This window comes from Lissotriton helveticus, chromosome 1_1, assembly GCF_964261635.1.
Source record: "Lissotriton helveticus chromosome 1_1, aLisHel1.1, whole genome shotgun sequence".
NCBI classification, from domain to species: Eukaryota; Metazoa; Chordata; class Amphibia; order Caudata; family Salamandridae; genus Lissotriton; species Lissotriton helveticus.
Window position 1 is genome coordinate 1792500469 of NC_136057.1, and position 16616 is coordinate 1792517084.

Genomic DNA, 16616 nt, shown 5'->3' on the forward strand with positions numbered 1-16616 from the left:
GAATGTTCTTTGGACAGAGTGTCTGAGGTTTTCTGTGGGGTCTTGGACTCCTTAGGTTTTGCTATAGGAGTTTGTGGCAGAGACTTTTCGGCTTCGAAGATTTTTTCGGTACCGAATGTTTGTCCATGGTATGTTTCGAGGCTGAGGTCTTCAGCGTCGAGGTGGTCTTCGGTGCAAACGAAGAAGGGCGGGACACTTAAATAGACTGTTGAGATGCAACTTCAACAATTCGCCACTATTGATTTACTGTAAATTTGTATGATTAATATGTACTGCGATATCTGTGCAGAGTAGCAATAAAAATAAGAGCCCCCAGGCCCCCCCCCCCCCAAAATACCAACCAAGAAGCTAGGATGTCATGGTGAAGCGGTCAGTGAAGGTAGAACAGTGATCCTTTTGGGTTAACCATCAGATAGATGCAGAACACGCTGTCATTATTACCTGCATCACTAGTTCACAATAGTGGACCAGTTAGGCCCAGAAAAGCCACGAGATTGCAGTCACAGAGCCATTACTTGGGTCCAAACCAGATGGGGAAAACAAACAATCCAGGGTGTAGTCTGTGCCCATGAGCACTGCATGGCAAAAGTATGCAGTTTATGTTTATCTACAGCCATACAAGCTACAAACAGATTACGAAAAACGTGTATTCGTTTGATACCTGCAAAGGTGAAGGGAGCAGGTTTGCCATAATCAGACAATCTTGAAAAGTTAGTTTGGTTAATTATCGGACTCCGATCTAAAGTTAAAGTGATAGACGGACCTCAGGTTAAAGTGCTTACTTTTGAAAAATAGAGGTGCAGTATGGACAAGCCTAAATGGAAATCTGAGCCAAAAAACTAATACTCGAAACAACTCAGAATAAATTCCAAATCTTTATTGATGTGCAGTTATTTCATGTATGTATATATTTATACCAGCTTCATGCTTCTCGGATACTGGCAAACCAGTGGGAAGCTCAAGAAGCAGAAAGGGCAAGGGAACTGATGCATAAAGGGAGGGTGGGGAAAATATCCGAGGTCAGACTATGGCAGAGAAAGTCATTTGTCAGTACAGAGCATGCCCTTAGAATGTCAGAACAGCATCTCACAAGATTTCACCAGAGCACCCCCTTAAGATGTCACCTAAGCACCCCTTGGGACGTTCTCAGAGCATCCTGCATGTTACAGTTTAACAGGTGTGATCGTGGAGCCTCCCCTCTCCATTCTTCATAGTGGCAGCTTACAGGTAGGCCTGTATTCAGCCTGCAGTCCCTTTCGATTGGAAGGCCTGCTCTTCTCCATGTTTATGCATGGCCCGGGCCCCCAAAGCTGCTTGACAGTTTTCCAATCAGGTTCATGACCTTGGGGTTATTTTGGTACTTTGATATGTTTGCTGGATTCTGGGCCACATCCTGGAATGCTGCCATAACCTCTGGGTCCTAAAATGAAACAGAAAAAGTCAATAGAGGCTCTCACTTTAGAGACCTGTTCAGGAGTTACATACCTCCCCTCCTTCCCAGATAAAAAGATAATATAACTTATGATGAGGCCACCATATAAACAAATCCTCAGCCGATTACAACAGACCGGATACATCAATCAAATGAACAGCATGTCAATACTATTGGTCGAGTATATAGTTATAAAGTTGTAGGTCCACAAACCTCAAGAAGCAGTTAGCTCAGAGCCACCCCTATCTGTACATACAGAACACAAGAGTCCACGCTAGACAGTTAGCACAAATTCACGCATACCTCACTAGGTCCCTATCTGTACCCCAAGTGTAAAAAACTGTCTCACAATGTCACCCAAAAGAACCATAGAAGTCGACAGCACTTACCTGCAGTGCTGCCATGATCTCTGGATCGCTAAAGAGCTCATTGAGTCCAGGCATGCCAGCCATGCCAGCCATCCCAGGCATGCCCCCCATTCCAGGCATTCCTCCCATTCCAGGCATTCCTCCCATTCCAGGCATTCCTCCAGGAAAACCACCTATAAATAGATGAAAGAATGAGTTTGTTTTAGACACCCAATTGCAGACATTGAGGTTGGTGACTCCAATAGTTTGGGTCTCCCACCTTGCATTATCAAACAAGCGTGACAATAGCATACAAAACAAGTGCATCAACTGTAAATACCAAGCAGCACACCAGTCAAGTCCCTGTTAAGTGACAGGGATGCCAGCATGTACATCTCTCCTTTGGTTGGGGAGAGAGATTGTTACAGGTAAGTACTATTTCTGACTGCAGCTTGCTGTGTTGCAGAACCACATGATGTGCATGCTTCTATTATCTAGTGTTGCTCCATGGAAGTTCCCCATTATTTTTCTTCAAAGGGATTTCAGTTTTCAGTAGACATGCAATTTCGGCCCAAAATACACAAGCACAGACTGGATTATAGATTGTGTTTAGGGTCTAAAGTGTACATAGATGTAGAGATTGGTAGTATTAAAAAGGTATGTACTGGTAGAGTAGCAAAGTATTACTTAACCAGTAAGCATCTTTTTGTAGCTTCTATAGCTGTAGATTCACATGCTCTGCAAACTCCTGCCATCTAGTATTGGACTTTGATGTGTCCAAGTTGTTTTTCTTCAAAAGAAGTCTTTAGTCAAAATATGTGCTTGGATTCCTCCCTTGGTCCACAAAGCACATGGGCTCCAACATTATGTTGGATTGTTTTTGTACAGCAGGTGAGAATGTGTACAGAGTCTTGCTTGGATCATCATGAAACTGTGCAGAGTTAAAGGTTTAAGAAGAGATCTGCAAATATTAAAACCTTCTAGTGAGGCGGTTTGGTGCTTGTTAATATATACTACGTGGGAGTGCCATGGTACCATAATCAAGCAGTATGATAAAACTATTATAGGATATAACGGCACTGGGCCATCACTTTATTAGCCTATCTGGGCCCTTTTTAAATTAGGACTATACTTCAACTATAACCAATTAGCTGCTAGCACCATCTAGAACACTCCCAAGAGAGGTGGAGTCCCTCATATTTTCCAGCACAAGTGGGAGTAATAACACAGGAATAAGGGGAGCCTCTCAGGGAAGGATGGTGGGTCGCATTTGAATCTAAGAAAGATTAATTCTGGATAACTGCAGTTACAGGTAACTTATTTCCTTATTCAGTATTGGAGCATCTTTCATAGATTCATTTGCTTGAATCAGAGTAGCAAGTAGTATTATGATAAGGACGGGGTTACTTGCCCAGTAAGCATATTTTCTTGTCACGAAGAGCTTTAGATTCACATGCTTTGTATACTCCTGCCATCTAGTGTTGGGCCCGGATGGTTGCAAATTGTTTTTCTTCGAAGAAGTCTTTCCACTCATGAGGTAAGGGGACTCCTCCTTACGCATCGATTCCATTGTTAGATTGTTTTCCCACAGAGAATGTGAGAATGGAGTTAGTGAGTGTGGAATAAAGACATCTATGCGTATGTATGTAAATTGATAAACTGCACCAACTACAGGAAACCGGGGAGGCGGGTGGGTGCATGTAAATCTACAGCTCTACATACCAAGAACGGATGCTTACTGGGTAAGTAACATTGGCCGTTCAAGGCATGTGAGCTGTAGGTCACATGCTTTGCATAGACTATACAGCAGTTTACTCCCAAAGCAGTGGCTAACCTGTAGTTGTTGTAGTGGTCTGAAACCGTGTTTGAAGTGCTGCTTGGCCTATATTAGCTTGATGCCTCGCTAACAAATCTACACAATATTGTTTGGTGAATGTGTGCAATGTAGACCATGTTGCTGCTTTACATAGGTCGGCTATGGGAATATTCCCTAAGAAGGCCATAGTAGCCCCTATTTTGCGATTGGAATGCACTCTAGGGAGTATTAGCAAAATTATTTTTGCTTTCTGATTACCTGTTGGATACATTTTACAATCCATCTTGAAATGCCTGATTTAGATATGGGATTGCCTTTGTGTGGTGGAGAAAAAGCAACAAAAAGGTGTTTATGAAATTATTTTGTTTTTTCAATGTAATATATTAGAGCACTACTAACATCAAGAGTGTGTAGAGCTCGTTCTGCTACAGTATCAGGTTGAGGAAAGAAAACAGGTAACAACTGATTGATACGAAAGGCAGAAACTACTTTATGGAGAAAGTGAGGATTGGTGCAAAGAACCACTTTGTCTCTATGAAGCTAAAAGAAAGGCTCTTGTATAGTTAATGCCTGGAGTTTACCAACCCCCCTCAGTGAAATCATTGCAATGAGGAAAGCAACCTTCCATGAGAGGAATTGTAATTGGCACCATGGCATTGGTTCGAATGGTGGACCCATTAGCCTTGTTAAGGACTAGGTTTAGTTTCCACATTGGTGCAGGTGACAATCTGATGGTTTACTCCTGGAAGCTGTTCTGCCAGGAGATAAATCTTGTGATTTATAGCCCATTTCCAAATGGCTTGTGCTAGGCGTGACAGATGGAGAGAGTGTCTGCAGGAAACAGACTCTGTATATACTATATCAAAGTGAGGTATAGTGTGCACATAATCCAGTGTAACCCCAAAGGTAGGCAGAGGTAAGTAGATCGTACCTTACTCTCCATTTGTGGTAGAGTGGGCGAGCAGTAAGGATTTATCAGATGGTAGCGTTAGGCATTTGCTGTACACGTTCAGGCAGCAAATGATGTCACATACTCAAAGACTGAACTCCGACCAATTTGTTTGTATAAAAAAAATATGAAGTTATTTTATTTCTAGTAACAAGCCAAGCCTGGTGCAGGTAAGTGAAGTAAATGCTTTGCAAAATCTTATACAATGTTTTTTTCAGTGTTTCATATGAACCAACTCCACACTTCGAACAATTTAAGGAAAAACAGTCAATGTATTCCTATGGAGAAAAATGAAATTAATGGTTTGCAGGTTAAGTACAAGTTAGTCGGAGTTGGTATTCTGGGGTTAGAATCAAGGCTTTCCCACACTGCATTCCTGAAGCACCCTCAGCAGCACTAGGGTGACTGGGTGCAGAGTGCTGAGGCCCAATGTTATTTAATGGGAGATATGGGGCCTCTGGTTGGGGGCTGCTCACGAGTAGGCCACAAGGTTGTGGGAGCAAAGCTCCCGGTGTTAGGCTCAGGGCAAAGGGGGATCAGAGTTAGCACCCAAAGTACACCCGCAGCAGCGGCTGGGTGGAGGGTGCTGTTTTGGCGTTGGGTGTTTGTTTTCAATAGGAGTCGCCGGTTTTGGCAGCAGGCTCGGTCCAGGAAGACTTCCGGGAGGAACAAACAGCTGGGCAGGTAAGTTGGAGGGCTCAGGCACACAGGTGTACCTCTGGTTCTCTTCTCCAGGGTGTCTGGATGCAGGGGTGTCTTTTGAGGTCGGATTTCACCTTTTTTTTTTTTGCAGAGTTTTATATAGCGCGAACTAGACCCGAACCGAATCAGGTATCAGAGCGCTTTACATAGCACCAGTTACGTTACATGAGGACACACTTACATTTTAGGCACGGGGATATTAAGTGATTTGCCCAGAATCACAGGAGGTTTTTGGCGTCGTTACCGAGACTCGAACCCAGATCCCCAGGTCCGAGGTCGAGCGCCGTTAGGCCAACCCCTCACCCGTCTCCTACAACCAGAGTGGCCCACCGGTCCCAGCAAGGTCCCCCAGCGCTCCAGAGTCCAAGTCCACTGTGGGTTCACCCCTCCAGGACTCCCCGATGTCACCGGCGGCCTCTGGACAGAGACCAACCCCCAACCTTACTGGGCCCTACGCAGTGACGTACCTATAGACACAGATGCTGAAACATGTTGACCCTACTTGCAGGCAGATATTTTGTTAAATCGGTCAGATAATTGCACATTTTCAAAGGTTAGGAGAATTGAGAGAAATCATTAAAATTATTTACCTCTACTCAATTTCTACCTAATTTTAACACACTACACTTTATTCACATTTATGCACTAAAAATCGGTTGCCCAGATATATCAATATACTTTTCTGGTCCCACTCATCATCTAACTCTTTATTTTTACTGAGTTGTTTGCCGGTCACGATAACACCTAGTGATAGACCACTTTTTCTCCTGGGTAAGGAGAGCCCAGATGATGACTAGGGCGGTACCGATTGGGAACTGATGGGCACTTTTTCCCAATTCAGGAATTGTGTGCTGGTTGTTGCACTTATTGCACTCTTTGCTTACTTGGTCTCTATGTACCATTTTCTAGGACACACAGCAGAACCCTCCCTTTGACCCACTGACATATCTTTTGTTATTATAACACAGTGCCTTTGGTACCTTTTACAAGTGACTGATATGTGGCCAGAGCTGCCAATTGGGGTACAAGGTACAGATTTGAGAAAGAACAGGTCCAGGGAACCTGATAGGCAGGGACCCAGGGCACAGTCAATGTGCATCAGTAGTCTGGTAAAAAGTGTGTTGGGGAGGGGAGGGGGGGGGTTTACTGCAACAGAATCGCAGCTTCTTACAGTGCCCTCCCCCCCTCTGTTTCTGTATATGGTACATAGCTGTTGTGTTATCAGTGCGGAAAAGAACAGCTTTGCCTACTAGGTGAGTTTGAAAGGCTTTGAGCGCTAGAAACCCTGCTAGTAGGTCTACATGATTTATATGGAAATTTTTGTGCTTAAGACTCCACAATCCTTGGATTGTGTGGTCATGTAAGTGAGCCCCCCCCCCCCCCAACCAGTGAGCAATGAGTCTGCGGTTAGCACTGTCTGTGGATACATTTTGTGGGTTCCGCCACTGCAGAGAACGATGGGTGCGGACGTCTACCAACACTAGATTGGTTAATTCACCCTGCGACTGGTTCCACTGACTTGCTAAGCATTCTTGAAGGGGGCACATGTGAAGTCTTGCATGGGGTACGATTATGATGGAAGACGCCATCTTTCCCGGAAGTTGCATGAAGACTGTCTGGTAATGAGTGGTTGGGCTGAAACTTAGTGAGAACAGACTGAATACTATGAATTCAGACTGAATTGGGAAAGGCTAGAGCTTTTTGAGTGTTTATGGTGGCTCCTAAATACATTTCTGTGTTTGAAGGCTGTAGATGCGACTTCAGCGCATTCACAGTAAACCCTAGTTGGAACAGAAAGTGAATTGTGGCTTGTGTGTTGGAGACACTTTTGGCAAGTGCTAGCTTTGATGAGCCAGTCGCCCAGATAGGGGAAGACGTGGATATGCTGTCTTCTCAGATGAGCTGAAACTACTGCCAGGTATTTGGTACACACTCTGGGAGCAGTGGCAACTCCAAACTGTAGTACTTAGAATTTGAAATCTTGACCCGCCATCATAAATCAGATATTTGCGATGAGCGTGGTGAATTGGAATGTGAAAATATGCGTCCCTTATGTCTAGGGTAGACAAAGGTCACTTTATTGTAAAAGTGGGAGCACTTGTTGAAGTGTCACCAAGTGGAAATGATCTGACAGCATGTAGAGGTTCAGGTCTCAGAGGTCCAAAATAGGTCTTAAAGAGCCATCCTTTTTGGGAATTAGAAATTACAGCCTGACCCCCGATATTGCAATGGTACCAGCTCTATGGCTCCTTTTAGCAAGAGAGACTGGGCTTCCTGTTTGAGGAGGTGCAAATGTTTTGGTGACAGCTTGTGAGAACGAAGTGGAGTGTTTGGAGGTTTGGTGGTAAGCTCCAGGCAATAACCATGTTGGATAAATCCTAACACCCATTCGTCTGTTATAGATTGCCAAATGATGGGGGGGGGGGGGGAATTGTAGAAGACGTACCCAGACAGGTGTTAGATAATCGGGGGATGGGTAGGTAATCACTGCTTGTTGGAGGAAGGAGAGTTACGGGGGTGTGGAACCCTTTCCCCTACCCTTGCCGTTGTTTCTCTATATCCTGTGCAGGGTAGAGGATTGGGGCATTATCTGTAGGTGGATCAATAGTGTAGTCTAAGGGTCTACAGGTAATTGAATATCCTCATCATGCTGTGAGGGTGGAGAATTGTGTGGTGTGCTAAGTAAATGTTACATCCGAACCCAATGGCGGAAAAAAACAATCTGAGGATGGAGAGGATGCCCATGCGCACTGTAGTCCGAGGGAGGAGCCACCTATCTTGTGATACTTCGAAGACTCTTCCAGGACAACAATGTGCAATCATCCGGACCCAACACTAGGCGGCGATCTATGCACAGATATGAATTCAGCAGCCCACATGCCTCGAACATGTTCCAATACTGGAGAAGGTGTAGGGGAATGTGGTGAAAGAGGAAAAGGGTTAGTATCAACATTTTTCCTCTCTAAACATTCATGAGGCAGTTTGGAAAGATGTCCTGTTTCTGGGTTGATGTACAGTTAGTTCCTTTTGTTTAGGATCCGATTTGGTAAGTCGAGAATCGGATTCTGCAGCTTCGAAGGCGCATTTTTGGTTTCAGCGCAGCGCATTTCGTTGCCGGGACGGGAAGAACTTTCGGAGTGGAAGGTTTGGGCTCCAAAGCAGTTATCGGCATCTAGGATTTTGGCTCCAAAGCAGTCTTTGCCTTTGAGCTCCAAGGTTTCAGCTCAGTGCTGAACTTTGGCCGACTCGATCCAGAGCCGGAAGGCTTGACGATGGGTTTTGGTGGAGTCTCGAAAGGCAGGGCATCAGAAACAGTCGTGGTGCCAGCCTTGGTGCAGAGGTGAAACCGAAGCATTTTGCTTGGAGTTGGATTTCGGGGCAAGAGGCGTTTGGTACTCGCAGGACCTTGAGGTAAGTCCTCCTCCATCTCGGAGTCAGATTCAGGAATCTATGAGGGCTGTTCTTCCTGTTAGTCTTCGGCCCCTTGTGCATCGAATTCTTCTTGCTGGAATCCTTCATCGAAGATGTCCGGCGTGTATGCAATGTTCTGGCTTTGCATTTCGCGACATCGAGTCAGACGATCTCAGTTTTCTTGGATCGGAAGGATCTGCACGCGTCAAAGTCTTGTTCGTTGTGCTCTGGAGATAAGCACAAGTTGCACACTTTGTGTAAGTCTGTACGAGGATATTTTGTGAGGCACCAAGGGCAGAATTTGAATGGAGTCCGTTCCATAGACTGCGAGGTGGACCAACGCGGTTAGGCCTGATTGATTACCACGAGTTTTCTGACCAAATAGAAATTTTCTTTGACCGATACGACAGGCGGAGAAGTGGGATACGCGTATGAAACAATACAGATGCTGGTATTGTGGACTGCGCACCGAGGGGAACCCAAAAAACTGTTTTGAATCAGATCGCAGCAATCCACGCCCGTGCCTGATGGTGAAAAAAAAACAATCGAACAATTGAGTTGATGCCCATGCACGCTAACACCGAAAGGAGGAAAGTCACCTTACCTCATGACTGGAAAGACTGCTTCGAAGAAAAACAACCAACTTGCAAACATCTGGACCCAATACTAGATGGCAGGAGTATGCAAGGCATGTGATATACAGCTCACATGCTTCGAACATATAAGCACCCTTAAAGTATGGTGAGTAATATACATTTACAGACAATGCATTTTAAAAGTGAAAACATAGAAATATACAGATCTATATCTCATCTCTCTCTCTCTCTCTCTATATATATATATATATATATAAAAAATCTAAAGATATACAACATCTATATATAAAAACAAGCAACATCATGTACAACGAGAAGCATTTATATGCAAAACTTTAGATGAGAAATTGAGAGAACAGTTAAGCAGCCACATACATATGTCTGTAAACACTGAAATCTTTTAACATAAACACCTCTACTTGAAGAGGGTCACCGAATTGGAATAGATGGCGTAATAACACCAAGCAATAGCTAGTGGAAACCACTGGTATACCAAACGCACAGCTACGAGTAAAGTATATCACATTAGTACATAGTAATTGTTAAATTTGTAATTCAATTGAAACAACCAGTTTATCAAGAAATGAAGTCACTGAACAAATACATTTGTAATCATTTCATTGTTGAAAAAAATAATAAATTCTGCACAATAGTGTACTGAAACCACAAAAACATAATATAATTTGTCACATGAATGAATCCAAAGAAGAAAAGTAAATGCTGTGTACTTCGTGAAAATTAATAAATCATCTAATTCAAGCCCACTGCATTTCGGGATTTTATCCCTTCTTCAGGGGCGCTGATAATAAATAAAAAAGCATACTGTAAGACCATCATCGCTAGAAAACAGTAGTCATAATATAAACATGGTAATATTGCAGCACAAACAATGGCCAAGGACCAGCGGTGAACAAAGTGTTGGAATGAAGCCTGATGTACCTACTAATGGTCAAAACAGAAAAGTGCTCAAAGAAAAAGCCTCCACCGTGTGTCTCCTTAGTAAAGTTGGTAAAAAATACAGAGAATATATCTGGTGATATCAATAGAAATGATGGAGAGCGAGTGTAACTAATAATTAATGATTAGACTGCAGAAACTGCTAAGCATGCAGTGAATTAAACAAACCACCTAAAAACCACTTACTGAAGTCCAATGATGAACACGCAACCTGCTGATAAACGCTCAACAGTTGGCGATAGCAAATCTGCACAAATAAGACACAGCCCAACCATCAGTGTTCCAAAAAAATGATGACCCACTATCTAAAACTAACGGAAAGAATGAAAATGGTACTCACTCAAGCAACTGCCTCGATTCTGCCACTTGAGTTATATAAAAGAAGGAGGAATGAATCTGAAATGTCAAACAGGGCAACCATTCACTGAAATGTGGTGTGACCAAACTAGCCCAACTAAACAGCATGGCCAAAAAAAAGAAGCAAAGTACCTTGAAAACGAAAATCCTGGAAGCTCAGACTGATGAACCAAACAGGAGGGGGACTCCTCGAACTAAATGGCAATGCAATCTGCAAAATATGAAAACATGCGAGAACACCAAGCCCACGGCTGCATCACTACGCTGTCGATTCCAGGAAGTAGTACTGCGTGAATGTGTGTGTGCTCTTCCACGTTGCAGCACAGGATATTGTCTCCAGTAGAATGTCTGCAAATAGAGCAGCCGAGGTGGAGACTGCTCTTGTTGAATGAGCTTTAGCTTTCATCAAGGGCTTGCCCTCATTGATAAGCAAAATGTAAATTGTCACTGAGATCCATCTTGCAATGGTAGGTTTCATCACAGCTGTGCCCGGATGGCCTGGTCCATAGGCTACAAGTAGCAGGTCAGTCTTACGAATGTTCTTTGTTCTTTCCAAGTAAAATTTGAGGAATCATTTAAAGGTCAGAAGAATGAAGGTCCTGTTCAGCTGGCATGGCTGGGGAAAAAGGTTTGAAGAACGACATGCACATTGAGGTGAAATAGAGAAGGAACCTTTGAAATGAACTTCAGGTTCGTTCTTAGAAACACAAACAAAAGGTTCTTGAGAGGTACAGGCCTGCATCTCACCGACTCTTCTGGTAGATGTGATGGCAAGGAGAAGAGCAACTTTCCACACAAGAAACTTTGTCAGCCCTATGAATAGGCTTGAAAGGCGGTTTCATTAGTTGTAACAGGACCACATTAAGATGCCATTCCGGAGGAGGAGCTTGCACTGTTCATGCATTGTTTTATAAGCCTTGTGGAGTAGAGATACGGTCTGTGAAGTGTCTGTACCCAGAGATTGCAGCAAGGTGAACTCTGACCAATGCATATACCAGGGCTGACTTGGCCAGGGAGAGAAGAAAATGTAAGATCTGCTCTGGAGAAGCATGGAATGAGTACACGTCGTTTTGCTGACACCAATGACAGAATCTCTTTCACTTAAAATTGTAAGTCTTGGTGATGCCTCCTGCTGTAGTCTTGGAGAGATCATGTCTGCATTCATGCATGAACTTCAGATTCCAAAATTTGTTTAATTCAGGATGCATGTGTGCAAGTGTAGATGCTGGCTCCAGATGGCATACCTGACCATTGTTCATTGTCAGGAGAGGTGACAATGGAAGGCGGAGAATGGGCTTGGTCTCAGATAGGAGAAGCTATGAAGACAAGTGCTGCCTGGGCCACTTGGGAGCTATCAACAGGAGACAACAGTGCTCAGTCTTAATCTTGGTGAGGACTCTGGGGAGCCTACGCATAAATCCCGGACCAGAGCATCAAAAGGGTATTCCCCCTGAACCTGGGAGGGGGGGATCGACTGGCATCGAACTGGCATTTGGTATTAGTTTCCGTCGCTAATAGATCCAGCATTGGTTTCCCCCACAATAAGAATATACTATTCAGTTATTGTTGGTTGAGTTGCCACTCGTGGAAGCTGTCCTCGGTTCTGCAGAGGGCATCCGCAGGTTTGTTGTGGACTCTGGAAAGATGTTTGGCGCGCTGTAAACCAGTCCCAGAGTTCTTGGGCTTTCTGAAATAGTGCGAGAGGTCTGGCTCATTACGGTTTGTTGATATGATACATGCTGGTTGTATTGTCGGTACGAACCAGCACGGGGGATTTTGCAATCCCTGGGAGGAAAGCATGCAGGGTGAGAAAAATGGCCTTGAGCTCCAAGCTGTTGATGTGTAGAGACTTCAGTTGTCGATCACCTTCCCTGGAACTTAAGGTCTTGCAAGTGGCTTCCCCAGCCCTCCATGGAGGAGCCTGTAGTGATGATGAAATCCGGCACTAGTGATAAAAACGTGAGGTCTTCAAATGCAGTGACTACCATGCTAGCGTTGGTAACATCTGAAGAGTAATGGAGATCAAGTTCTCAAAGGACCCTCTTACTGGGTCCACTGGAGCTGTAATTCCTCTTGTAATGGTCTCATCTTGAGGTTCTCCAAGGGGACCAAGCTTTTCACTGCAGAGATCATACTAAGAACGACTAACAGTCCACCAGAAATACACAGTTTCCCTGCAATGCTCTGAGCCAAAAGCGCTAGTGTTCTATGCCGGTCTTGCGAGAAGAACGCTTTCTTCTGTATTGTGTCGCGATAGGCTCAGAGAAATGGCATAGTCTGAAAGGGATTAGTAGAGGATATTTGCCAATTAACGGTGAGGCCCTATTTGAGAAACAGCGAGAGAGGGGCTTTTGCGGCCTTGGCAGCTTGTCTTGACGTTTGAGATTTTAGCAGCCAGTCTTCTAGGAATGGGAATACCTGATGACCTTGTTTCCCGAGTGCTGTTGCTACTGGGGCCTTGTACTTGGTGAATACCTGAGGTGCGGACTTGAATTGGTAATGGGTACAAGCTACTGTGAAACAGTTATTTGTGTTTGGGATGAATGGGGTATGGCAATAAGCATCTTCCAGGTCTAGAGATGTCATGAAATTGCCGCTGTTGACACATTGGATAATGTCAGTTATCATCCGGAAAAAATTTTTGCAGAGGAATTTGATTAGCTTCCTGTGATTCAGGATCGGTCTACACTTAGCTGATTTCTTGTGAATTAGGAAAAAACGAAAAAATGGGAGTAGAATCCTCTTTACCTCGGAGCCATTGGGACCTTCTCTATTGGCTCCCTTCCCCAATAAGTGAAGTTGATGAGGGGGGAGGTTGGGATGGCTCCTTTTCGCAGAGCAGTTGGTGGTCTTTCTGTGAACTCCGGTGTATGGCCGTAGGTGACAAGGTCCAATATCCATTGGTCTGAAGTGATGGTTTGCCAATGCAGGAGGTAACAGGATATTTCTGCACCCATGGGGGTGAGAGGATGTTGTTGCTGGTACTTGAAAGTCACTGTGTGAGACTGCGGTCACGATTCTGAGGAGGTGGTCTTCTGCAAAGCCTCTTATTTGAAGAAACCAACTGTAGTAGGATTGCCAATAGGATTGCTGCTGGTATCCTGTCCTGTACTGTGGCTGATTCTGCTGTGAGCGCTGGTATCCACCCCTATATGAAGTGAAACCACACCCACATGCTCCTCTAAAAGGCACCTTACGGTTTAGTAGATTGCCTAGAGATTTGGAAGAATCAGTGTGTCTTAATGGAAAGCAGAGCAGCATCGATCTCGTTGCCAAATAGGGTATGCCAGTCGTAGCCATGTCTACTATTTTGGACGGAACCATCGATCTAAATGTTGCCTTTAGCCATCCATGGCACAGTAGAACAGCTGTGCCACCTGACGGAAGTCTCTGCAGGCTATGTCCATGGCACAGTCTATAATCTCAGACTATGTTCTTATGCCCTCAAACCAGATCTTCCTTGCCTCTGCTTGTCTATCTACTGGGATGAGGTCAATGATGGCACAGATTTCGGACCCCATTTGGGGGTCGCAGTGGCCTAGAATGGTGAGGGAGATGGCTGCACACAGTAATTACAGACATGGTGGAGAATCTCTTCCTGATGTTATCTAGATGGCGCCCTGCATTGTCTGGTGACAGAGATCGAAGTAGAAAGGTTTTTAGACCTCTGTTGCGCCACCTAAGATCAGAGTTAGGCTTGGGGTGTCCTGTCAAGCATAAAGGTGCTCTGTATTTTTTGCTGATGCGTGGACCTCCAGCCGCCACAGTGGCTAGGTTTTTCACGACATTTACTCCCACCTGCCAAATATAGCCCAAGATGGAGCATACTGCTCTTCTAAACTGTTCTTTGAAACCGTAAAGGAAGCAGTCAAGCTGCTTCACAGATCGAGATGAAATATGGTAGCCACTCTCCATGAGGTTATGGAAACCTCCAAATGCTTCAGGAAGCGAATCAGCAGGGTGCGGAAGAGGCAGGGACGGAGGTAGAATAACGAAGTCATCCCACTCATGTAGAGGTGGTTAAATGTCTGGTATTTCACCCTCTATCAGAGGATGAAGTAACATCTGTTGGAGGTAATGCTACATGGAACGCAGATGTCATCATAGGTGTAGCTGGTGGGTGAAAAGGCAGAGGAGCAGGGTGGTGGTGGCGCAGCAGACTACCATTTTGGGGGTTGGGGAAACCACCTCCGAGTCAAAGAGCATGGCCTGGAGATCGTGGACCAGAGAGGCAGGAAGATGTGAAGTGTCCTGCTGAGGTGGAGTCAGAATAATATCCACGTTGTTCATAGTTCTTTGGAGGTGGAGGGTAATAGTGTTGGAAGTAATGCCCTTCCTTTGCGTTCTCTTCCTCCTGACATTTTACATTCAGCTCAGGACTGTCAACTGGGCCAAAAAGGCTCAAGTCATCAGACTCAAAGTCCAGTAGATGGCTTTGCGGCAGGTGAGAGACCTTTCTAGGTGAAGTGACCTCAGGGTGAATTGAAGATCTGGAGATCTTTTGCATTTTTACTGTCAGACAAAGAAGTCAGTGCCAGAGGTATTGTCATGGTTGACATGAACATCGACGGAGCAATCGCAGATAGGCTCGTTGTTGCTGGGCCAGTAGTCGGCAGGAGTGTCGTCAACCCATGGTCAACGGCAGTAAGGTCGACAGGAACTTCGAACACCTGGATCTTCATCGACAAGATAGAAGCACCAAAGGCGGCTGTCTTATTATTCTTCTCGGTTGCGTTCTCAACGAGATTGTAATGCTGGTGGTAGACGAGATGGTAATGCTGGTGGTCGACGAGATGGTAATGCTGGTGGTCATCGATGAGGTTGTGTCGACAAAATAGTCATCGAGAGGGACTTTGGAAAGGATTTGTGCCTCAGACTGCCCAGCAGAGGCAGCATAAGGGCAGTCTCTGTCCCTGGCGAAAGGCTTTGCTTCTCAGGAGACAAGTCTTTGTTTCTCCTTTTTAGGTCGAGGACTCCGTCGCACTGCTGTAAGCAGTGTTGGCGGAGCCCGAAGATTTAATGATTCTTAGAAGGGGCTTGGAACCCGCCCCTCTTCTCCATTGGCTGGCCTAGTAAATGCTGGCCAGCCATTGGAGGAGAGGGGCGTCACTTGGTTCAAGACCCGTCTTTTTCAGATTCGGGGGCGTTTAAGCTTTTCTTGTTTTCTTTCTCTCCTCTTCCCATTGGCTGGAATTTTACCTTCCAGCCAATGGGAAGAGGAGAGAACGAAAACCACGCCCCCGAATCCCAAAATGACGATGCTTTCTCCGAGGCATTTCTTCCTCACCTAGGAGAAATATGGTCGTGCTGCTTAGTTTCCCGCCCGCCTCTCAGCCACAGGATTTTTTATTGGCAAACCTCAGAGGACCTCAGATGAGGTGTTTCACCACTACACAGCTGCCTGTCCCCAGACAAAGATGTATTGAGGCAGAAACGGAGAGTGGACAGGAGCAGAGCCCAACAGTAACGAGTCCAGACCAAAGCAGAGCAGAGCAGACCTCGGGGGAGAGATGCCACACGTCTCCACAGCTTTGCCGCTCCCACAGTCACACCACCCCAGTAAGCAGCAGGTAATGATGCGGCTTCACAAAATCGGCAGGCAAACATCGGGACCAAAGGAAACCTCGGGAAGAAGCTCCCGCAGCCTCACGATTCCCACAGCTCTGCGACCCTCAGCTGGGAAGTGAGTAGTGGAGCCAGACGAGCAGGCAGGCAGACCGCGAAGTGGCTTCACAGTGGCTGAAGTCAGAAGCAGGCAGCGTCTTCTCGGCTCCAGCGGCACCAGCAGACGCGCAGGTAGGCAGTGAAATCAGCGGGGTCGACCCTACTCCACGGCCCTTGGATAGCACTCAAAAAGTTATCTTTTAAGCTTAGCAGCAAGCTATCTGTTGGGAGCGCAAAATGCTGTTTGTAGGGAGCATAGGTGGAGGATCACTGCGGCGCTAGCGGTGGAGCAGGGAGAGCGTCAGCGCATATGCTGCTTCACACCGCCATCTTCCTTTTCCCCCGTGCCATTGTCTGGATATTTTTAAATGGTCATTAAATATCC

General features: G+C 45.4%; 1 protein-coding gene across 2 annotated transcripts in view; it reads right to left on the minus strand.

Annotated features, from left to right (window-relative positions):
• Nucleotides 1-862: 862 nt before the first annotated feature.
• The window catches only part of ST13 (ST13 Hsp70 interacting protein), a 119500-nt gene continuing 103746 nt past the window's right edge, over nucleotides 863-16616 (minus strand). For both annotated transcript variants that reach the window (XM_078640636.1, XM_078640642.1), the window contains exons 11-12: nucleotides 1822-1973; nucleotides 863-1420 (exon numbers count right to left, since the gene is read on the minus strand). In XM_078640636.1, coding sequence (XP_078496762.1) covers nucleotides 1286-1420; nucleotides 1822-1973 — 287 coding nt within the window. In that variant the 3' untranslated portion in view covers nucleotides 863-1285. The remainder of the gene's footprint in view (nucleotides 1421-1821; nucleotides 1974-16616) is intronic.